At 26.4% G+C, this 24,709-nt stretch overlaps 2 protein-coding genes across 2 annotated transcripts in view; one reads left to right on the top strand and one right to left on the bottom strand.

Moving 5' to 3' along the window:
* The first annotated feature begins 496 nt into the window (after positions 1-496).
* Positions 497-15,551, top strand: LOC107163040 (acetyl-coenzyme A transporter 1-like). Its single transcript, XM_015510256.2, has 10 exons — positions 497-871; positions 7,676-7,978; positions 8,144-8,270; positions 9,160-9,319; positions 9,398-9,552; positions 9,656-9,846; positions 10,125-10,309; positions 13,553-13,679; positions 13,873-14,088; positions 14,749-15,551. Exons 2-10 carry the CDS (start codon positions 7,766-7,768, stop codon positions 14,923-14,925), a joined length of 1,551 nt encoding a protein of 516 aa, XP_015365742.2. The 5' UTR covers positions 497-871; positions 7,676-7,765; the 3' UTR covers positions 14,926-15,551.
* Positions 1,570-24,709, bottom strand: part of LOC149056460 (uncharacterized) — a 29,929-nt gene continuing 6,789 nt past the window's right edge. Inside the window, exons 2-6 of the mRNA XM_089227623.1 lie at positions 3,537-3,636; positions 3,430-3,468; positions 3,100-3,350; positions 2,199-2,310; positions 1,570-1,937 (exon numbers count right to left, since the gene is read on the bottom strand). Coding sequence (XP_089083749.1) covers positions 1,879-1,937; positions 2,199-2,310; positions 3,100-3,350; positions 3,430-3,468; positions 3,537-3,636 — 561 coding nt within the window. The 3' untranslated portion in view covers positions 1,570-1,878. The remainder of the gene's footprint in view (positions 1,938-2,198; positions 2,311-3,099; positions 3,351-3,429; positions 3,469-3,536; positions 3,637-24,709) is intronic.

The following is a 24,709-nucleotide window of genomic DNA, read 5'->3' as shown; positions in this document are numbered from 1 at the left end:
TAATTAATAACAATTTTTTTTTTCTATGGACATTTCCATGAAACATCACCTGCACTCGCCGATAACGATTTGTATTGATGAATATAATATAATAATTGCTGTCTCGTGTTGCCGTAAATACTCGTACGTGTGTGGTCGGCATGTTGCCGTTGAGGTCAAATTTGCTATCTCAACTGCGTTCATGTCGAATAACGAGGGTATTCAAATATACATCCATGGGTTCAGATTAACCCAGTATCGTACCCATTTGTTTATTTTTTAGCATATTCATATTGTCGATATCATGTATTGTAATTTGTTGTGTACTAACCTTAGCATTGAGCACTATTCACTATTATCATGTTTTGGACGTAAGAGTTGGCAATATGTATATCATTAATTTACAGTCCATTTTCATCGTTTTATAATTTATATCATAATTTCCCCTTTGTTATACACAATTTAATTATTTAAAATACGTAGCACTACATATCCGGCGCGTTTAATCTGCGAGTCTATACTCGGCAAACAACGTACAATGTCACATAAAATCAGATAATCGCTCATACAATAACAAATTATAGTTGACTAAAATTTATATTATTTGAAAATTGTATATAACTATCGGTTGCTATAAATTATTTTATTTCATTCCGCACGCTCAACTTTTCGAACTGCACGTGTTGAGAGGTATGCTACTCGTACGGCTCACAATTTTGGTCCTTATCAAAGTGGTAATGTTTTATTACTATAAAGTGTAGCTTAATGTCTTTATTATTAAAACCATTTGTGTCGAATAAGAGGATTTTTCATTTATGTAGTCAAAAACATTGACGAATGGTTGCCAGAAGGAAAGCTGACCTACCCAAGAGAGCCGGACATACTAAAATCGGTATACGTTTTTTCTTTGTTTAAAAATTTGTGGTCACGCATTTTATAGTCGTCGACGCGTATCAGTGTTAAAGAAGTCTGTTTTGTTACCTATTTTATTATTTTAAATATAAAAATAACAAGGAATTAGTTTTGGCGGCCAAGAGTCTAAATGGCTCGTAAGAAGCCTAAAAAAAAAAAAAAAAAAAAAATATAGAACAATTGAAATATATTGGACTTTCATTTCACTCAGGAATGACGTGTGCTATGGATTAACTTGCCATACAATAAGTAACATTACAATTATTGATTCCATTTATCTCGTTGTGTTCACATCAAAAAATATTAGTAACAATATAAGTACGTACGATTTACAGTAAAAACAAGAGTAATACTGACTAGAACACAGTATATTAATTACATTAATTAATGTAACTACTTTTATTTTATTGTTAATCACAAACTTAATCCATGAGTTTTTATATCTCTATAATTTGTAGAAAATAATTGTATTCTATGTATTTATAAACTTATTTATTCCGAATTTTTGATTTTTATATTGATCGTTCTATTTGGAAAAAAAATTGGAATGTGTAAGCTTATAAACATAGAATTCAAAAATTTTCTTCAAATTATAGAGATATAAAAACTCATAGATTAAGTTTGTAATTAGCAAAAAAATAAAAGTAGTTACATTAATTAATGTCCTACACCGTAGTATAATATATTTTACCTAATTAAATTTAATTTTACATGCTATTTATGCCATTTAATACTTTATAATATTTATTTAAAATTTTATGAAGATCCTGTGCAATTGGAAAAACATTGTGATTAACACTGATTCACGATTAAGAGAAACACACATAGTTATTGAGTGTTTCCACTAATCGTGATCACATCATCTATCAATAAAACATTTCACAATAATGTACGGTTTTTGTGAATTTGACACATACGTCCAATTTCATTCCAAAAAAGAATCGGTAGGTATTTAAGTTTTTCAAGAATAATATTTATTTTAAATCTTCATCCAAAATAATAGTTGGATTTTCGCCACCTCTTTTTTAGTTGCTTGTCTGATAAATCTGCAAAATTAAAATTAAAGGCAATATTAACTGATTATTGTTGAACAATTTTAAATATCAATACTATAATTCATCCAAACAATATTTGTTGTACACATGCGTATCTTTTTTATCTTTAATAGATTTTTTATTTTTTATTTATAGATTAAGATAACCTCTATATTAAGGTTTTGAAAGAAAATCGTATATATTATTATTGTTCATATTAAAGTGATCATATAAAAAATTATACATCATATTTTAAATATATGAAACACTAACTTTCTATACATTTATATCTTGTTGGTTTAATGATATCATTGGGTTCTTCTTTTACTATTTTGATACTTGTTCCTGACTCTGGGTTAGGCAATTCGTCCTTTACACCATTGTCCTATTATAGAAAATATACTGTCAATATTTAGTTCTACAACTTAACTAATCTCATATACCTACTGCATCAAACATTATATTTTTACCTTTGAACAATATATTTACCTACCTATAAAGCTATCTTAAGATAACCGAATAATAACGAATCATATTATACATTTATATAACAGATTTAATCACCCTTATATAATACGTTCTACCCGTTTCCCACCTCAAACATGGCCTACGATAAGTCGGTAACATACGCCATGCTATTATATACATTAAATTAATTAAATGAAAATAAGAATAATACAACTACCAACATTAAATCATGTAATGGCCGGCTATTAAGATAGTCACGAATTTTAATTCTTAGATACTATTCAAAAAGTACTATAAAGTATAAACTTTCTATTATAATCTAAAATCAAATGTTACCATGAATGTCGGTCCGACATTATTTATTAAGACCGTAAAATTGTGCACATTATATGCACTTACGAAAAAATATGCACCAACCCACCAAATATGCATTTATATGCAAAATTAAAATTGGTCTACGGATTCAATAAAGTCTGAATCGCCGACATTTCAAACCATCTTATAAGTGCATATACTTGCATAGGATCACCATGAAAATGCATAAAATTCGTCTCTAGTTATGACTCTAGCCTATAATTAGGTACTAAACATGGATTTAGAAATTAGTGAAGTTTTCGAATCGAAAATTAGTTTTGTAGTGCGCAATCCAGTACCGCCTAATATATTTGATAAAATACCCGAAAAAGTAGGTAGGTATTATAAATACCTTATTCATAGTGGGTGGTATAAACAGGTAGGGCTGGCCCCGACAGAAGAATTCTGGGCCGTTTACCTCCCAGCCCGCCTCTGATGTCGACGGTGGAGAGTGTGGTCTTGTAATAATCTCTTCCACTATAACCGATTCTGATACCATACATTTTTCCATGTTGGTTCGTCTCATCGGTTGATGCATTAGCATACGCGAGTTTGGTAAATTCTGGTGGAATGGAATTGCAAGCTTATTGTTCGATTCGCTTCCTAAACGAACGTTACGTTAAAAATATTGTTAATTACTATTGTAGGTAGGTCGATATAATAATATGTATTATAATATTACTTTTTATTGAGTCCAAATTATTGCTTGGTAACTTTTTATCTAATATGAAAATATTTTTGATTGAAATATAATTAAACTCAATATATTTTATTTATATGAAAACTAACCTTCTACAAAATGTAATGTTTGTTTTTTCATGACATTATTTGAGTTTTTATCAATTATTTCGATTCTTCTTCTTGACGATTTGTCCTTTTCACCATCGTCCTATTAAATTAATAGAAAAGATACTATCAAGATTTAGTTCTACAAAATAAGTCCTATAACCTATAATCTAGCCAACCAAACCCTTTAAGTGTCCATTTATACAGACTGTACAAATTAAAATAAATATGACATAAATAAATAAATATTTTGATTACTTTTACAATTTTCACGTCATTATTATTTAATAACTGCTTCTGCTTGGTAATATAACGATACAATAACCCAACAACGCTTACAGCGCCAAACGTAATTCCTGCAACTATAAACTTTCTTAACATTTTTTGAACGCAAATTGTCAGCAAATGTATATAATATTCAAATGAACAATTAGAAGAATTATATTGAATGAAATAATGTTTGCTATGTTGTTGCTATGTATTTATTATAACAATATTTGTCTCCAATCAGCGTTGCCCGGACAAAAATTTGTTTTTGTTTAAATGCATAAGCATTGATTATAAAATACTACATACACAGTATATTTTATATATCAATGGTATAAGTTACAATAACATTATTATTTTTTTTTTTATTAATCCGAAGTCCGGAAACAATAACAATTTGTTTCTGCAATTAGCAAATGAAATACAATGATTTATCGTTTTCCTATTACTATTATATTATGATAATCTGTATGCTGTAACAAAAAGCTATTCTTAAATCTCAAAAAATAATTTCTTAAATGTTCAATAAAAAATATCGAGTTTACGATTGTTATGACTTATTATTATCAGTGTATTTGTAATTGTATGGTCCCTTATGTCTAAAATAATTTTTTTTATTAGCTTAAAACATATAAGTTATTACAAATTAAAATTACATATACGAGTATATAGTATACAATAATATGATATCCTTCTTATCTAGATGATAGTATACTTTTCTCATAGAAGTTAATGTCAGAATTATTATGATGATTAATATTTACTTTAAAAGTAAAGCCTGGAAGAAAATAAAAATAAAAATTTAGTAAAAAAACAGCAAATTGTATTAATTAACTTTCGGTGTTTGGCGTATAACACCAAAATGACATTATAAAATAAATTTATGAAAATTGTGATATATTTATCTACCTAAAATCGGAAAACTGATCACTGGTCACAACGACACAATATACCTATTTATGAATTTCTAAAACATTTTAGATTCTGTGCGGAGCAAGGAATGTATTGATTTTGCCATGATGTGTGTTTTAGATTCTGAACAAAGTGATGAATGTTTTGATTTTACAATGATGTGTGTGTGTTTTTTTTTTTTTTTTTGTGTCTGTGTACAGCATTACTAGTCGAAATAATGCTTCGATTTCAAACTTTGGGGGTGGTTTCCGATGTAAAAGTGAATATCCTTGGTGCATTATAGAGGTCAAAAGTAAACATCTTCCAACAGTTTTCAAAAAAATCGAGAAAACAAAAAAAAAATGACAGAAAAACGGGAATTTTCACGCAAAATCAGTTTTCGACCAAATCGATTTTTTTATATAGTTGTAATTCAAAAACTAATCACTTTAAATACTTGAAATTTTCACCAAATGTTTATGTTAGTGTTATCTATCTATATATATATATATACTTATATACATAATTTTCAAAAAATTTTGACTTTTTTTGAGTTATTTATAGACCACTGAAATTTTCGATTTTTTTTGAGAATTTTTTTTTGAAGTGTCGGTAAAAAAATGTTGGACGACCAAAAAGACTTGAAAATTTAATACACGGTTTCTTATGAGTTGTTCTTATTGTAAATTAAAAATCGTAAGTCACAATTTTTTTTAATAAGCGTTTATAGTTCAAAATTTTACGAAATCTGTCGAAAACGCGAAAATTTGCAAGTAATTTTGAAGTTGAAAAATCATAAAATCTTTTGCGTTTATAACTAAGGATTAAAAATACAACACTAAGTTTTTCATAAGTTTTCCTTCAAGTAGCTATAGAGAAAACTCGAAGCATCATTATAGAAAAAATTTTAAGTACGTTTGAATTTTAAATTTTTACGAAATAGCGTAACGATAACGATTTATCCTCAAACGAATTTAAATATTTGTTATTATTCAAAAAGTATAAGTCGTAGATACGTGAACATTTTATCAGTTATTAAGATTGGCATTTTCTTTACATGATTTAATTTTAAAAATATTTTGACTTTTTTGAGATATTTATAGACAACTGAAATTTTCAATTTTTCTGAAAAATTTTTTTGAAGGGTTGATAAAATTTTTTGGCCCCATCAAAATACATGAAAATTGAATACAAAGTTCCACATTAGCTATTCTTATAGTGGTTAAAAATTTATAAAAATACATATGCACGATTTTATTTTATTAGCATTTGAAGTTCAAATATTGACTTAATACGTAAAAATTACGGCAATGTTCAAATTATCTTGGATAGAAATTCATAAAAGTTTTTCTTTTTAATTCTAAGATTTGAGAATTTAATACAAGGCTCATAATATATTTTTACAACAGCAGTTGAAAAATAAAATAATTGTATAGCCACAATTTTTTTTTTACATGTATTCAAATTTTAATTTTGACAACATACGTAAAAATCACAAAAATTCGTAAATTATTTTCTCCTAGAAATTCATAAAAAATTTTTCTTTTATACCTAAGATTTGAAAATTTAATACAAGGCTCCTAAAATAGTTTTACAGTAGCATTTGAAAAATAAAAGAAATATATAGTCACACATTTTTTTTATAAGCATTTACTGTTCAAATTTTGACTAAATACATAAAAATTACGGCAATGGTCAAATTATCTTAGATCAAAATTCATAAAAGTTTTTCTTTTTAATTCTAAGATTTGAGAATTTAATGCAAGGCTCCTAAAATATTTTTACAATAGCAGTTGAAAAATACAAGAAATGTATAGTCACATTTTTTTTTTACAAGCATTTAAATTTTAATTTTGACAACATACGTAAAAATCACGAAAATTCGCAAATTATTATAAGCTAGAAATTCATAAAAAATTTTCTTTTTAAATCTAAGATTTGAAAATTTAATACAAGATTCCATACAAGTTTTTCAATCTTTATTACAAAAAAAATGTAAGGTTATACAATTTAACACCAAGTTTTCCGAAAGTTTTGCTTCAAATAGCTATAGAGAAAATTTGAAGCGTCATTACAGGAAAAATGTTTTGAGCGTTCAAGTTTTAAATTTTTATGAAATCGCGTAATGATAACGATTTATCCTCAAATCAGGTATTCGTATATATTATAACTTATAAGGTATTATGAATTATGATAACTACATGATAACTAAACTAATTGATTAACCATGCCTTATGCAAAATGCGTCTTAATTGAAAAATAAAATATTTGTTTCAAAATAGAATATATGACAATATTTAAATATAATATATCCTAGACTGACAAATCATCTCCGTTCAGAATCGTTTTTCGTATACAATGATACCTATCATTGCATTCAAATTTAATCCCATCCATTACAGTAACCTACTGTACAGCAGAGCGACATCCACGACTTACCCGCTTTTTTTTTATATTTTTCTATATAATCGGGATAAACAAACTAAAAATTAAGGGAAAAACGGGAAATTTTACGCACAATCAGTTTTCGACAAAATCGATTTTGATTTTTGGTTTAACTTTTAAACAGATTTTCTCCAAATGTTTATATAAGTATATTCGCAATTTTCAAAAAATTTCGATTTAAGTTGAACTATTTATAGGCATATTTTCAGTTATTTTATAATATATATTTTTTTTTAAATGTATTTCATACCCCGGCATTTTGCATTTTTATCATTTTGATATGTTTGTTAATAAATTGTCAACGATAGTATAATAAGAAGTCACTCGTTATGTAGTAAACAAAAAAACTAATAACGTTTGCTGTTGATGTTTTTAAGTTCAATAATAAAAAAAAATATATAATAGTAATATTTTTTTAATCTAATACTCTATGGCTAGCTATACTTACCCGATACCCGATGGCATTGACAATTATTTTAATTATGTTTTAGGCCATCTAAGATTTTAATTAAATACGTTTTGTCTTGCTTTCTCTTTAGTACGAAAAGTGCAGCGATCGGTACGGTTCCATTTTTGTCCGATCGCGTTTGTCTTGGACCACGTTCATAAATTAGCAACGAATTATCATCATGACTGTACCAAAGCTCGGAGATGAACTACAAAAACCCGTGACAATTACAGATGATGATTCGAATGGAGCCGATAAGCCAGATTTGAAAGGAGATTGGTTAAATTTTTTTTTATTGTTGTTGCTGTATACGATGCAAGGAATACCATTAGGCATAGCATCGGCAATGCCAATAGTTTTGCAAAGCAACAAAAATGTATCTTACAAAGATCAAGTAAATATCTGATTTGGCATTAAGAATTGAGTGATGTCTAATATGCGATTAATATTGTATAATTTAAATGTATAATAATATACTTTTGTATACGATTTATCGAAGTTTTGTGATGTACTCATATAAAATTGTAGCATACTTACACGTGGTCGTGTTTTGTTTCAGGCTTTATTCAGTCTAGTTGCATGGCCGTTCAGTTTAAAACTGATATGGGCTCCTTTGGTAGACGCGCTGTACGTACAAAAGATAGGAAGAAGAAAATCTTGGCTTATTCCGGTTCAATATTTAATGGGTAAGTGTATATTTATATAAATGTATCCGCCATACACGCATATATTCAAACGAGAGAGTACTTAACCTATTTGATATATCTTTAGATTAAGTCATGATTTGTGTATATTAGCTGCATTTTTCTGATTATCGGTGGTATGTGTATTTCACGATCACGAATCCAAGCATTTGAAAAACATAAAACTCAATGCTGTAGTGTATACTAGTGTGGTATATTTTTTTTAAATATGTCCATTAAAGCATTTCCGTATATTATAATATAGCACAAGATGATTCTGTTATTACGAACCACTCATAATTTTAAAAACTATTAATGTTATTAAAAATATTTTTCGTACATGATTTCAAGTTGTTACGAAAACGCGCTAAAAAAAATTTTTTTAATGTTTTTTTGGCCTTGTAATATTTTATTTTATTTTTTTACTTTTATAGAATGATAACATACAGTTTTCATTTAATCTTTGAAAGCAGATATATCTACAAGTATTTCAATGCATATAAATCGAATTTAAAGCTAGCAATTTGTGAGTTTTAAGTATTTAAAGCATAGCAGAGTGGAGTGGTATGCCGCGGTTACCTCGCAAAATATTTGTTCATTAATCCACTCATTTGAACTTTCAATAATTAGATATAACTCATAAAAAACTCTTCGTGAATTCGATTTTTACTTAGGAAAATGCTTAATTTTGGAAAATGAAGTCAGAATTGTATAATGACATTCAAAAAGTGAAAAACATAAAAAACTGCATTTCATTATGAGTGAGAATAGTGGGAATCATGTAAATTTTGTTTTCAAAAACATTTATATTATTTGATATGATGAGCGTTAACGATACATACTAGTGGAGTGTGTTGTCCATATATTTTATAAAATCGTTTATGTCAAACAGGAGCATGCTTTATTTACATGGCGGGCAATATCGACGAATGGTTGCCAGAAACGCGAAAGCCAGAGATACTGAAATTGGTATCAGTCTTTTTCTTCGCGAAAATCTTGGCCGCCACTCAAGATATAGTCGTCGACGGTTGGGCTCTGACAATGCTCAAGAAGTTAGTGTGTTGTTAATTTGTTTATTATTTCAAATTAGTACAATATTTTGCTATTCGTTTTTTTTTTTTTTTTAACAGGAATAACGTAGGCTATGCTTCTACTTGTAATTCGACCGGTCAAGTGATGGGCATAATGATAAGTTCTGTGTTTTCGGTTTTATTGACTTCGGAAGACTTCAGCAATAAGTACTTACGGATTCAGCCGGGCGTAGGAGGAGTGTTCACTATGAAATGTAAGAATGTAAAACCCATTTTGGTAGATCTTTAGTGGATGGTAAAAAAAAAACACTGCAGACTGTCAAAATTAAAAATAAAACTAATTCTTAAAATATATAGGTTTATTCTATGTTTGGGGTATTCTATTTACATTGATAACTACATTGATTGCAATTTTCAAAAAAGAAAAAGATAACAGATTAGAGGAAGACCACGTAAAGCTCAACATTGTTCAAAACTATTCACTACTATGGGACATTTTAAAATTACCTAGTATTCAGTTATTGGCAATAGCGTTGCTGACAGCTAAGGTAAATATTGTATTATTACCTCCAAAGCGTAAACTATGTTTTTTTTAAATATTTTTTTCACATTAATTTTATAATTGATTTAATAACTCTCTCTATATAATATATATACGTATTTCAAATCTTCCATACTGATATCATTACATACATATTTGACCTTTTACAGGTTTTGATGAAATGATAGGCTAATCCATTTTCTGAAATCAATATACACTCAAATTTTTGTTTGATTTTTATTCTTTTATCAATCAATAATAATGTGTATTGTGTAATTATTAAAGATTGGATTTGCTGCAACTGACAGTGTGTCGATTTTAAAACTCATTGATGCAGGAGTACCAAAAGACAACATTATGGTTATACACACAACAATGTTTGTTGTAAAAATGATTTTGCCACTTGTTGTAGCGAAATACACTTCTGGTCCAAAACCTTTGAACGTATACCTATCAGCAACACCCATCAGGTAGATATACTTAAATATCTATAATATTGGAGGATATAACTGTTCAAAAATGCAATAAATAAAAATAAATCTGTGTTCATTCATTAATAAAATTATAACTATGAATCATCTAAACCACAATTAACAATCAATATTGAGTGGGTACACATTTCGACTACGATTTTGCAATACTCCATAGTTCCATTTGAAAATTGGGTCAAACTGTGGTTAGCAATGTACTCCGAAGGTAACAGAAAAATAACTAAACAATTATCTCCATCAACTGCATTAATTTAATTTAACTTCAAATTTACATTGTTGATAAGGCACTTCACTTCGTATGGTTAAATGTTGAATTAAACAATAAAAATCTCCCTACATCGAGTAAAGTCGTAAGATTAATAACTTTGTTTAATTATAATTAACAAATATTACAAACGGAATGTGGCAAACAATTACCGAATTACGTATCAAAATATATCATAACTTCATAACTTCTATTTATAATTCTAGGCACTGTTAATATTTCTATAAATATACATATATAATACAATCAATGTATTACCAAAACTATACGGTTACATTGAAATCTATCCTACTGTGTCCTACTCAGTCTACATTGAAAGTTAATTAGTATTTTGTACCGATGAAATTGCTGCATCACCATATTTCGTTGATTCTTACATGCCATATTTACCAAGGCAATATGGTACATACTTGATTAGGTGTTAATTTTGACCCACATTGTTGTCACCCACTGAGGCCTTATTAATTGAAAGTAATGAATAAATAAAACATACAAGTTTTGTCACGTGTTTAGAGGTTTAGATTAGGTGAAACCGAAAATATTGGTTATGTATATTATGTATTGTATTTTTACGAGTATTTTCAAATATAATTAATATTGAAAATCTTCGTAATGTTCTTTCTTTCTGGCTTATACATTTAAAATGTGCCAATAAATTATGAAAACCAGCCAACAGCCAAATTACGTATCAAATATAATTTTATGTATAAAGATATCTAAATGTGCAAAATTTTGTGCAAAAAAACGAGCATTTTTGGTCAACAACTGAGAGGATGCGTAAAACAATGAATAAACTATCGACTTTTTCTGACTTACACAACTGACTGTACATAATTCTTATAGTAACGTATTTATGAATTTTTCGCCCCAGGTAAAAAAAACAACTTCTTCTTCTAACTTAAATTTCTTTAGCAATAGGTTTATTTGTAAAAAAAAAAAACATGATGGTTTATTAGTACCTATCTGAATATCATTATTTTTTGTTATCACCCAAATAACCTAGGTACCGTATTATATCAAAATCCTCTCCAAAATTTACTGCCCAGGGCTTGTGCCCCCTTGGCTCCACTAAATACGTCATTGTATAGTATGAAATATAAAGCTAGCAAATTTGACAATATAGATTTTTTCAAGGGAACTAAAAGTATATGTAATATATATTATAAGTAAAATTTAGCATTCTGATCGATTATATGTGACAAATTAAAAATGGAAACAAAATTATTTAAGTTAGTTGTATTTATTTCAATTAGTAATTTTCTAAATTCAAACTAAACCAAAATTTGTAAAAAATATATTATAATAAAGTTATAAGTTAAAACGCAATATTATGTGTTTTGTATTTATCTATTTGTAGTTTTTTTTATTTGGATTTTTTCAGTATTTACACATTTTAATCTTTATTAAATATAAAAATAATATGTCGCTCATATTTCACGTAGATCAGTTCTGCCACAATAAAACCAGCATGCACACAACGCTATTTCACGAAAAAACCTTGTACGAAATTTCACTTAGATAATGATTTTCACGCGCAATTTGGGAAAGTCATGAATATGCAAGAACTTGTTTTTTAAAAAATCTTGACAATTCGGTAAAAATATTGATTTTTTAATTTGCCATGGTTTATAATTGATTTTATGTAGAGGCCTACTTATTGTTTGATAACTATTAAATGGGAATATGCGTCTTATGAATTAAACATTTAATATTCTTTGTAATATATTAAGTAATCGTCTTCATAAACATATTGTTTTAATGGTTTTTAACAATACTTCGACTATTATAAATATGACTTACACAATTTTCAGTTCGATAAACAATGTTAGATTATGACCTACGTATATAGTTTTAAATCATAATGTTGATATGTTTTTTTTTTTTTAAATAAAATCGTTTTGTCTCTCATCTTGTTTTGATGCACAATATTTCCTTTAACTTTTTCAACATTGATGTTTGTTTTAATATCAATTTTAAATTTTATCATTATAAAATTCTCGGGTTTTTTTGTAAATTCTTTTAAAACTATAATACTCTGACAATTTAATAGCACATTGTGTTTCTGGTATTTTTAAGTCATGAATTCAAAATATTATTGTTTCCAAACTGTATTTTCAATCTCAAATCATAAAAAATTACTTATTATGAATTACTATACTTATTTCTTCTTGTAAGATCTTCCTTATTTTTATGTGTACGATGTATACGTAAAATGATTAATTTAAATAAAAACTCAAACGAGTACCTTGTTTCTGCGAAATAAATATTATGTTATATGTACCTATTGTACCTACTAAGAATAATAGGTTAATTTCATGATAATAAGTTTGGAAAATATAAGAGCTATGATGAACTTAAGTCTACTATGATGAAACAATTAATGTAATTAATATTAATATATTAACACTTTATAATTTGTAAAAATTGTCTGAGAATAATAAACATAAAATTTAAATTATGTTTATATATTTTTAAACAATTTTTTAAAGAATATTATTGTTGTTATATATATTTTAATGACGCAGAAACTACTTTGACCTTGATTTAGATAAGTAAATCAAATATTATAAAAAAAACTCTTTATGTATGGGGGTTTTTATTTATAAAAATAGAAGATTGTTTTATCATTCCTTCCGAACACTTCTTAAGTTGTACAAAAATCACAAGTATCTTATAGTATGGTTTTTAAATACTTGATATAATACGTATATAAAAATTCAAAAATCTGGTTTTGAATAGCTGCATTATTAAACAAAAAGATGGGGTAACTATAATACTTGTTAAATATATATAATATATTTCTGGTATTTATTTTATTAAAACGTATAATTAAACACCAGTATATAACTGTCACTGTATTTGTGGCGCTTGAAGAAAATGCTTTTATCAATTATAAAATATGTACATTTATATTATAAAATTCTTGGAAATTTAAATGGTTTTAAATATAATTTCAGATTACTTTGGAATATTTCATTTTTGGTGTTTATTTATTATACACCGACATTAATAACAATAAACGGGCTTGTTGATATTCCAATATTTTACTATGCAATTTTAGTATTTATATTATCAATACATGATGTGAGTAATAATTATTTATTAATTAATTGGAGATTACGCAATTTTAATTCATAGTAGTATTCATTTTAATTTTAATTCAGATAGTTTAGTGATACATTTTGTTATCAAAATGTATTACGAGAATATCATGAAAAATTTAAATGTAATATTATGTAAATCATATATCAATAACGGTGTGATTTAATTTTTATAGATTCTAGCCAACATTATGACTGTAGCTACATTATCTTTTTTCTCTCGAATAAGTGATTCGCGTTTTGGTGGTACCTATATGACATTATTGAATACACTTTCAAATCTAGGAGGAGCTTGGTCGTCTTCAGTCGCTATTGGAATGATAGATTTTCTAACGTTTAAAGAATGTTCTTTAGACCACAAGAATAATTGCTCAACGCCAAATCTAAAAAACGTAAGAAATTTAATTATAATTAGTTGAATAATATATTAAGCAATGACAATAATTATCAATATTATAACTTGTTTGTATATTATGATATCATTCTCAAAAATGTTTTGTTTGATCTTGTCATGGACTAGTTGATTATTATATCTAAATTTTCTGTATAGGAATAATATGTGAGCATGTGGTTGTTTTAGGATAAGCAAAAATTATTTGTGTAAGGAAGTTATTCAAAATTGAATTTAATTTGGCTATATACATTTTAATATTAATTATAAATAGACAAAGCAGATAAAAGATATGTATTATTTACTTGTGTTTATTTCTCGAAACTTACAAATGGTGTTTTTCATAGTTTTTAGATTTAAACGATTTGGTGATGAAATTATTAGTAGCTATTTTTTTTTTTAAACTAGAAATTTGAACAATCTGTAAAATAATAATTTAAACCAAGAACAAGTGATTTAATGATTATATAGAACAGATAAAATAATAAAGGTTAAATAACAACAATACGTTAAATTAAATTAAGATTATTTACATTAGTTCGGACAGGAGACTTGAGTGAAGAGGCTATCCATTGATAGTACTTCCATGGGTATAGATATTTAAAATTATTTTTATTTTTTATGCAATTTGTATTTACATTATTTCATATTTTTTTTTTAGATGTGTAAAACAAATGGAGGGGATTGCGTTGTTATAGTGAATGGTTATTACGTAGAAACGGCTGTGTGTACCATTATTGGAATCGTTTGGTTTTGTATTTTCAGAATTATCCTTAAAAACGTTCAAACTAAGGGTCCTTCTCATTGGTTGGTCAATATAAAGAAACCTTCCAGTTAGGAAAATGAAATAAATGTATAATATTTCTGATAGTGATGAATATTTCAAAGGCCTATTATTTTAGTATTATAGATCAAAAATTGCTATTAGGTTCTCTATTGAGACATTACATTATAATATTAGTTGTAATAATTTGATTACTGATTATTCCTATAATGTTAGATTTGTATCTATTTTGTGGTTGTGCCATAGCCGCAGCATACCGGTTCGTTAGAAATCAAGTTAATCTTCATGGTTCTATGAAGAAATAAAGAGGTTTGCTAACAAATATGTGAATAGAAGCTAAAATCTAGAAACTAGAATTTGTACGCAAAAACGTGATCGCTGAACGACTTTTCATCAAGTCTTAGGCACAATCAATCGCTTCAAACGCTTGAAGCCATACAACATAGTTTAAGTCACTATAAAAACATTGACTATCTCATTAGAGATATAACTCCAAAACATGTATTAAGTATTATTATTTATAACTTTTACATCCATTTTACAATATACCTACTTATAATGTATTCAAGTAATTAAATCGGTTAATTAAGATGATTTATGATAGTAAAGTATTTTATAATTATATTTTGAACAAAGATATTCAACATATTATATTATAATATGAATGATACCTTAAATTATTATTTTTGTATTTTATTTTATTTTTTTTATTAGGGGAAATTGAGGCAACATAGGCCATTGGGTGTAGGGAGATACACGGTGGGGATTATTTTTGTATATTTTTGTTTGTAGGTTTTAAAGTTGGTAGGATCCTAACATGTGTTTGTGTATGTGTGACAAGAATTTGTTGATAAAAATCCCGAGTGCAGATCACCCATCTGGGAGCTAGCAACTGCAGTCAGTACGTATGCTCAGTGCGTTTCCACAGATTGAGCGTACGAAACCGCCTCACCAACCCACATTGTTTGTTTTAACTATTCAAATTATTTCATAATAATATAATAAAAAAGCGGGATAAGTCGTGAATGTCGCTCTGCTGTACAGTAGGTTACTGTAATGGATGGGATTAAATTTGAATGCAATAATAGGTATCATTGTATACGAAAAACGATTCGGAACGGAGATGATTTGTCAGTCTAGGATATATTATATTTAAATATTGTCATATATTCTATTTTGAAACAAATATTTTATTTTTCAATTAAGACGCATTTTGCATAAGGCATGGTTAATCAATTAGTTTAGTTATCATGTAGTTATCATAATTCATAATACCTTATAAGTTATAATATATACGAATACCTGATTTGAGGATAAATCGTTATCATTACGCGATTTCATAAAAATTTAAAACTTGAACGCTCAAAACATTTTTCCTATAATGACGCTTCAAATTTTCTCTATAGCTATTTGAAGCAAAACTTTCGGAAAACTTGGTGTTAAATTGTATAACCTTAGATATAAATACAAACAATATTATGAATTTTGAACTACAAAATAATTTGCAAATATTCATGGTTTTGACAAATTTTTGTCAATATTTGAAATTCAAATGCTAATAAAAATTTAATTTGAATTTCCGGTGGACATTTTTTTTGTGATAAAGATTGTCTATAAATAACTCAAAAAAAGTCGAAAATATTTGAAAATTAAACTGTATATAGACATAGGCGCACATAGGGGGGTGCTTGGGGGTGCTTAGCACTCCCAGGTTTAAAATTAGCACCGCATAAACTATTTAAAATATTTATTACATAGTCATATCTTTTGAAATATTATTATATAAATCTGTTTATGTATATCAGGATATTTTGAAAATATTAACAGTTAGTTTATCAGCAGAAATGATGGTTTTAATGAATAGTCTACCAGCCAGCTTTATATATGAAGGCATGAAAAATCAATGTTATAAAAGTTCGTTTCCAAATGTCTGTAAGCTATTGGAAATAACAATTCCAATTTCTTCGTTAACGTGTGAACGCTCCTTCTCAGCTATGCGTACATTGAAAAACTGGTTACGCACCAATATGGGCCAAGAAAGATAGAAAGATTTACCAAGCTATCTACGCTTAGCATTGAGAGAGATCTTACCAATAAAATAGAGGGGGAAATTATAATGCAAACATTTGCAATATCAAACAGAAAATTAAATTTTGTCTAACATTAATAATTAATGATTACATGTTATTATAACTTTTAATATAATATTACAAAATATTTATTTTTATTTTTAATAAAATTTATAATTATTGCAATGCAATTATTATAGTATCAGGGTGGTTTAGTGGGGGGGCTTCGCTCCCCACGGGTCTGTGTACTATAAATTATTTCAGCACCCCCTAAATTCACACCCTATGTGCGCCTATGTATATAGATATCACCAACATTAACATTTGGTGAAAATTTCAAGTATTTACAGTGATTAGTTTTTGAATTACAACCATATAAAAATATCGATTTGGTCGAAAACTGGTTTTGCGTAAAAATGCCCGTTTTTCTGTCATTTTTTTTTTTGTTTTACTCGATTTTTTTGAAAACTGTTGGAAAATGTTTACTTTTGACCTTTATAATGCACCAAGGATCTTCACTTTTACATCGGAAACCACCCCCAAAGTTTGAAATCGAAGCATTATTTCGACTAGTTATGCTGTACACAGACACACAAAAAAAAAAACACATCATTGTAAAATCAATACATTCATCACTTCGTTCAGAATCTAAAAATTGATGTAATGTTTAATAGAACAACTAAATAAATTCATTAGTATAATGCATCGCAAATGTGTGTATTATTTTCATTTATTCATTATTAATTTTTTTGTGTGTTAAATGTTGAATACATTAGTCCTAAATAGTTCTAAAATGAGACATTTATAGACTTATAATGCTTGAAATTGTAATTTTTTTAGTTAGTGCTTATTTGAGGGTAATTGCTACATCGATTAATACAATTTTTTTATCATAAATTGTGATCAAAGTCGAAAACCGTTTGTAATGTTGTCAGTTACCATAAGTTAGTTAGGTTAATTTTATATTCCTATAATACCAACATACTTTACTTAAATATTTTCAAAACTCTAATTTTAAATTGATTTAGTAGGTTATAATATATTACAATTACATGTTTTCCGATTTGGTGGATTAAGAAATACGAACTTAATTGACACGGCATAATACTACTTCCTTAACCGATTGGTCATGAAAATCACAAATAACTGCCAAGGTAAGAATTTTAATCTGACAATATTAAAAGAAATCTGCTAACGTATTAATTAGTGCGATCAGTGCGTACACAGATATTTTAATGGTGAGGGATTATAAAAAATTATGTTTATAGCGTATATGCACATCTATATCAAAAACATTTTTCAATTATTTAATTTTATTAATTATATAATTTTTTATACATTTATATTTATGGTAAAAAATACAAAATAATCACCCTTCAGTGTGTACCCCACTATAGGTACAATTGGTGAAAATCTTCCGGTCGAACGCAGATGCTAGGAGTAGGTTATTAATATGATATAATATGTTAAAATATTAGTGTATGGGAGTCAAATAATAGCGGTAAATATAAAATAATGGTCTAGGTTAATATTTAAATCAGAAATTTATATCTATTGGTAAAAACATTACGTCAAAATCGGATGAATATATATTGTTGTATTTACAAATTACAAACGCCTGTAATGGCTACCATAATGGCATAGAAGAACGTGGAGAAATAGATATTTAAGGCACCAACATTTTTATTTTTTATAAGAAGTGACAATTTTGTTTGCCTAAATATTTTCCTGTAGTTTACGTTACTGTTCACCCACCAAATAATTGCAAAGATTGTTTTTGAATTCTTTGGGAGCTAGTTTATTTGTTTTTATTCATTATGATATACAAGTATACAACATTATTTTACTAGTTTATTTTAAATAACTATTATAAAAATTCAAGATACAGTTACTTTGTATAGAACGTAATTTAATTCTTAGTTTAAGAAGATTATTTTCATGATTATATTATTTAAATTATTTCTGTTGAAAATTATATTTATACCTGTTCAATTAGAAAGTTTTCGATGTAACTTGAATGAAATGTATCATTAATTCCAAATGGAATGTTCAGAACAAGGTGGATCGGTGTACTATAGTCAGCAGTGATGTAGTAAAAATTTTGCTGCCCTGGGCATTGGCGTATAAAGAAATTATTTTCACTACAGGCAAATTGACCACTGGCCAAGCATAGTACTAATATTACTAATATAGACATAACTAGAAATTGTTTAAGGAGCCGACTGGTCATAATCATAACATAGACAATGGAAAAAAAATTGCGCAATATTATGTAAAATTCATTTTTCTAAAAAATAGAATGCACCATTGACGTATGTCAATATAATTTTTAATCATTGGTGGTCATAAGTTATCATAGCAAGTGTATACATTTTAATCCTAATTTTCATAGTTCATAGAATATCGAAAAACAAAAACCTTAGATACTTATAACATAAAAGTATGTACGGGAAACGGCAGGGTGAAACTACAGGTTGTCTTAAAAAGATCCGACAGAAAAAAGAATTATGTTAATTAAAAGTGTGACAAAAATTGTTATTATATGATAAGTAAATAATTTAAGAAATATAACCAGCAAATTCTAAAAGATCATATTTTAAAAAAGTTATTACGTTTCAAATTAATTTAACAAAAAAAATGTTGAATTTTAAAAAAATTCTAAAAATAAATTACTTGACTTAGATGAATCTTTTTATCATCGAAATTGTTCTTATAATAAGATTCACAAATAAGCTATTTTAAATTTATCCAAAATAATTTTTATCAATTTTAAGTTTTATATTTTCAGTATTAAAAAAAAAATTTAATTTTATTAAGAAATAAAAAAATATACTAAAAATTAGTGTAAGTTTCTATGAATTATATAGAAAAAAAAAATTTAAAAATATTGAATACAACACAAGTTATCCACCATATGTCAGATCATCGTCAGACACCCTGTATACATAAGGCAATATGTATATAATGTTTGAATTGAACATATAGTTTAACTATTGCCCCTTACACAGGAGCCTTTTATACGCTATTGGCTCTGGGTAAACATTTTCTTCGTGTCTCCGTCGTTTTATAGTAAATCATGTTTAAAACATCAATTTAATTTACCAATTATCTAGTCTATTCAAAGAAAATTATTATAAACTTTAATAACTTTTTTTTTTTTATTATTAAAAATAGTACATTTACAATCTATACAATGGTATAATAAGTAAGTGTGATGAAAAAATGAAAAAATAACATTAAATACAGAAAAGGAAGGCTCCCAGCAGTGCCACCTGACAAGAAATTAGGGTTTTAATTTTTTAGTATTTTCTCCTTAGTTGATTTTTTTTTAAATTATAACTTATAACAATGAATTATACTATTGAAATATATATTTTTACTATTCATCGAGTAAAGTACATAAATATATTTATTTAAAGTTAAAACAAATAAACACCTGAGTTAAATTAAATGTTTTGATGAGCTTTCTTCTGTCAAAATAATCAGTTGACATGATGTTGTCAACTGATGTACTCCAATGTCTCCAATGTTAAGTTTAGTAAAAAAAAACAACCATCATACATGAATGATATTTTATAAATTTAACCCATCTAAGAGTAAGTAAGTACTAAATGAGCGATCCGCGGAACTAGGTCAACATATAAATGTGGTACGTAATATTATGTGATACGTTATAATTTTATCATTAATCATTCCTTAAAATATGTTGTACCTATAATTACAATTTTTAATGATATGACGCATAATAAAATATTTTACACCCCAAGTATTTTACACCCCAAAATTGTTATTATATATTATTGGTAAAATATATAAAAAGTAATAATTATAATTAAATATATAAAAAAATAAAATCTAAAGAATTATTCAAAAAATTTTAAACATTCGTCAAATTGTATACATACATATATACATATAATTATTAATACACAGGTTATATATTAATTAATTTAAAATTTTTAATACAGTTGATCATATTGTATTGTCTGTATTCATATATAAAAATAAAATTGTTAATATTATAATATACATTGAATAAAAATAACATAATATTTTGTGGATATTATCTTGAAATCAATTGATTTTTGTCTTACACCCTAGATATGTATAAGTATAATGTATATACTTTGTACAGGGTGATTCTTTTTTTAAATGTACATGTTGTAGTATGAACTACATGCTATCTTGAAATAATCTAATTTATGTATATTTTTAATTTAAATTTTTTGTTTAATAAAATCAATACATTCATTACTATTTAGAATCTAAAATATATTTATTACTATGAACAATAAATAATAACATATAACCTAGCTTTGTATTAATAATTATATATATAATATATACAATATGACCAATAATGTGTAAACATTTTTAAATAATACCTAATTTAATACTTTAATTTTAATTTTTATATATTTAATTATTGCAATTTGATTTTTTTTCCGTGGCTTATTTTTCTGTGGATTTTTTTTCCCGTGGATTTTTTTCCCTGGATTTTTTTCTTGGCTTTTTTTCCATGAATTTTTTTCCTTGGCTTTTTTTCCTACATTTCTGCTCAGTATAATTAATATTACCTACAATAATAATATGTACCTTGACCGTTTCATTACGACACTGCCGAACAACAGAATAAAACTAATCATTGCCAGGTATTCATTTATATTGCTTATAATTCATCAATTCATGTAGAATGAATTATTAAAGTATATTTTTCTAAACATATGTTGGTAAATATTAAGTTTGTTTTATCAAGTATTTTTTGTTGTTGTAAAGTAAAACAAAATGTTTTAATATCATGTAAGCAATCTAGTAGTAAAAAGGTTAAAAAATTTGCCTTTAAATTATATTTTATTGAAAAGTAATAAGTGATAACTAAAGAACGGATTTTTACTATTTAAATGAAATTAATATTTGTATTTTCTGTTTAGGTATTTTAAATGTAGAAAAGTTAACTATACAGTCGAGTATGTCTCGTGAAATTTTCAATATACGTATACAAATTGCATTTTAAATATTTTAGTACGCAAAGAAGTGAATATTTTTAAATACCTACTTCAAAGATAAAGTAGTCATATTTTTTTATATAAATCCTATTTTGTGGGTTTTTTTTATCACTTTATCGTAATGAACGCGTGGGTATTTCGACAATTACGAAAGTAAAAATTTTAAAATGTATATTATTTTACAATTGTTTTCACGTGATAAAAGGACAACGATTTCGTATACGAAAGAAAAAATGTTAGTTCATAAATACAGTAATAAAAACTTTAACGCAATATTATATACTCAAATGAACAATGTTATTTTTGTTCGCATTTAAATAATTTGATATTTTTACTTTTATGCTAAAATTAAACCCGTTGTTTAGTGCGATAGCAATTACCAATTATCATGACCAAATAACTTATAAATATACGTTATTGATATAATGTAATTAGTTATTTAGCAAAGGGTATTATTAAATTAAGCTGATCGTACGTTTACTCCAAGGTTAACATAATTATATACTAATACACTTTTTTTTATATTTATATTAATCTTGGGTATACCCTTTTGAGGGGCAAAGACATGATATAAATTGCTTAGATAGTATAATAGTATTATAATGATACCTAACTACTCTCCTGTAATGGACGATAATTTTAAATACATTCGCACTCAGCTTAATTGTAATAATAGATAGTAGTGTTTTTTGATCTTATTTCCATTGCGGTTGACATTGTTTATCCCCTATTATAATGTTCGCCATCATTTATTTAAAATAATATATATATATTTAAAAATATATAACCTTAAATAGATAGATATATTTTGGAAGTAAATTTGGCGTTTAATATTTTTTGTGCATATATTTTTTATATGTACTTTATAGACAAATATTTTCTATTATAATAGATATCGTTAAAATCATAATGCAGATAAAAACTAAATTTTATTTACATCATGGGTTTAAAATATTGTTACAAAAAAGGAAATAAGGAAATCGAGCCATATGAATGGAAATCGGGTCATCAAGAATTCAATTATTTATCATGATTATATATTTATATGGGCGATATTGAGCTCAATAAATACTTATATATCCATTATAATGATTGATGGACTTCGGGTTTCACATCAGGTATTATAAAAATGTAAGAAATGATGAGACTCGGAGAGATAAATGATTCTATCATGTAATTATTATCTTATGCCCTTATATGTAGCAAAGAATTAAAAAAAATTCATTTTATACATTCCAGAAATACTACACATGCTTTATTCATTTAAGAAATGAAAAAATCTGTAGTAAACGTTCTGAATAAAAATAAAATAAAATATTATTTTTTATTTATTTATCATAATATTTAACATCAGCAACAAAGGTATTAGTCACAATTAGTATACACACATTTTTTTTTAAATTTTATTATACATATAGGTTGGTTTTTCTAAGAATTAGAATGGTGGTAGCGTCCGGTCCGAGACTGTGTCCAACGTAATGGGTACGTTTGAATTTTAAAACAATTCGATTTTAATATTATTAATAATAAATGGAAAAAAAATATTATTGTGCTTAAATAATCTGTTTATTATACTATTTAAAAACCGTTTATTATAACTAATTTGAGAGTACAAAAATTGTTCAATACTTGCCCAGTATAGTCAGTTAGAGTCTTCTACGATTTACAGCAATATAGGTAGAACAAGTAGGTAATAAAATAATTGACTGTTACAGTGCCACAGTGGACTCATTTAAAAACACAAATTACTTAAACAGTCGAGTCCCTAGTGAAAATATATCATATAAATGTATTAAAAAATTACATAAAATTAATCAAATATCTTTAATTTTTGATAAACAAAAATAATAAACATTTTAAATCAGGCTCTTTAAAATGAAAAATATATTATGATTCATTATTTCTAAATAGTTGATATTTTTGAATTTTAAATGGTATGAACGTCATTCGTGTTCTTAGGTAATTTTGATACTGAAGATGGTCCGGCATGGTGAATATTTTGTCTCATTAAATTTAAATCTTCAGTTGTCGGAGCATTATTTATATAATTTACATTTTACAGCAAGTTGTTTATGTACAAGTTTACTTAGCCAGTAGCTTTTCACGAACATTTATCTTTCATTAATTATCATAACTTAATACGATAAATGTCAGAACACGATTCGGACACTTGATGATCTTTTATAGGTAAATAGTTAAACGTTGGTACTCAACTCGGTCTATAAAAATAACGGAACTCATTTCGAATTCACTGTTATTTGTACAAAAAAATCGACACTCACTATGTGAATATTTTATTATAATAATTTGTATAATATTTAATTTGAAAAAACATATTTGCATGTATCAACAATATCATTCATTACAAAACAAGTTTTCATTTAATTATTATGGTAGTATTGTTGAAATAATTGAAATAATATGTTGGTTATTGTACGGTAGCATTGATTTATACAGGTATGTATCTATTTGAAATCAATGACAGTATATACATAATAATAATAATATTAGCTCTAATTTATTAGGACCAAAACGCCACTGTTCCCTTCTCCACGACTGTCCAGGCGTTGCGTTATGTGGCGAAATGTTTTTATAAAATGTGGGCGAGGAAAACATAATAATATTATACCTAGCTTAGACGCCGCACCATAGCCGGTGACGTGACGCAAATATCTCGACGTCCATGGACAATATTCTAATATACTGAATACTCCATGCAATTCATTAAAAAAAAATTGTTTTTTTTTTCATAATTCATACTGT

The sequence above is a fragment of the Diuraphis noxia genome, unplaced genomic scaffold (assembly GCF_037042655.1).
Source record: "Diuraphis noxia isolate RWA-SAM2 unplaced genomic scaffold, SU_Dnox_SAM2 contig0004, whole genome shotgun sequence".
Lineage (NCBI taxonomy): Eukaryota > Metazoa > Arthropoda > Insecta > Hemiptera > Aphididae > Diuraphis > Diuraphis noxia.
This window is presented reverse-complemented; position numbering and strand designations above follow the sequence as displayed.

Bases quoted from the DNA above. Each gene is read 5' to 3' on its own strand.
- LOC107163040 (XM_015510256.2), top strand. From the start codon at position 7,766: ATGACTGTACCAAAGCTCGGAGATGAACTACAAAAACCCGTGACAATT. The intron at 8,271-9,159 runs GTAAGTGTATAT...TATGTCAAACAG, and splicing joins TCCGGTTCAATATTTAATGG to GAGCATGCTTTATTTACATG. The intron at 14,089-14,748 runs GTAAGAAATTTA...TTTTTTTTTTAG, and splicing joins CAACGCCAAATCTAAAAAAC to ATGTGTAAAACAAATGGAGG.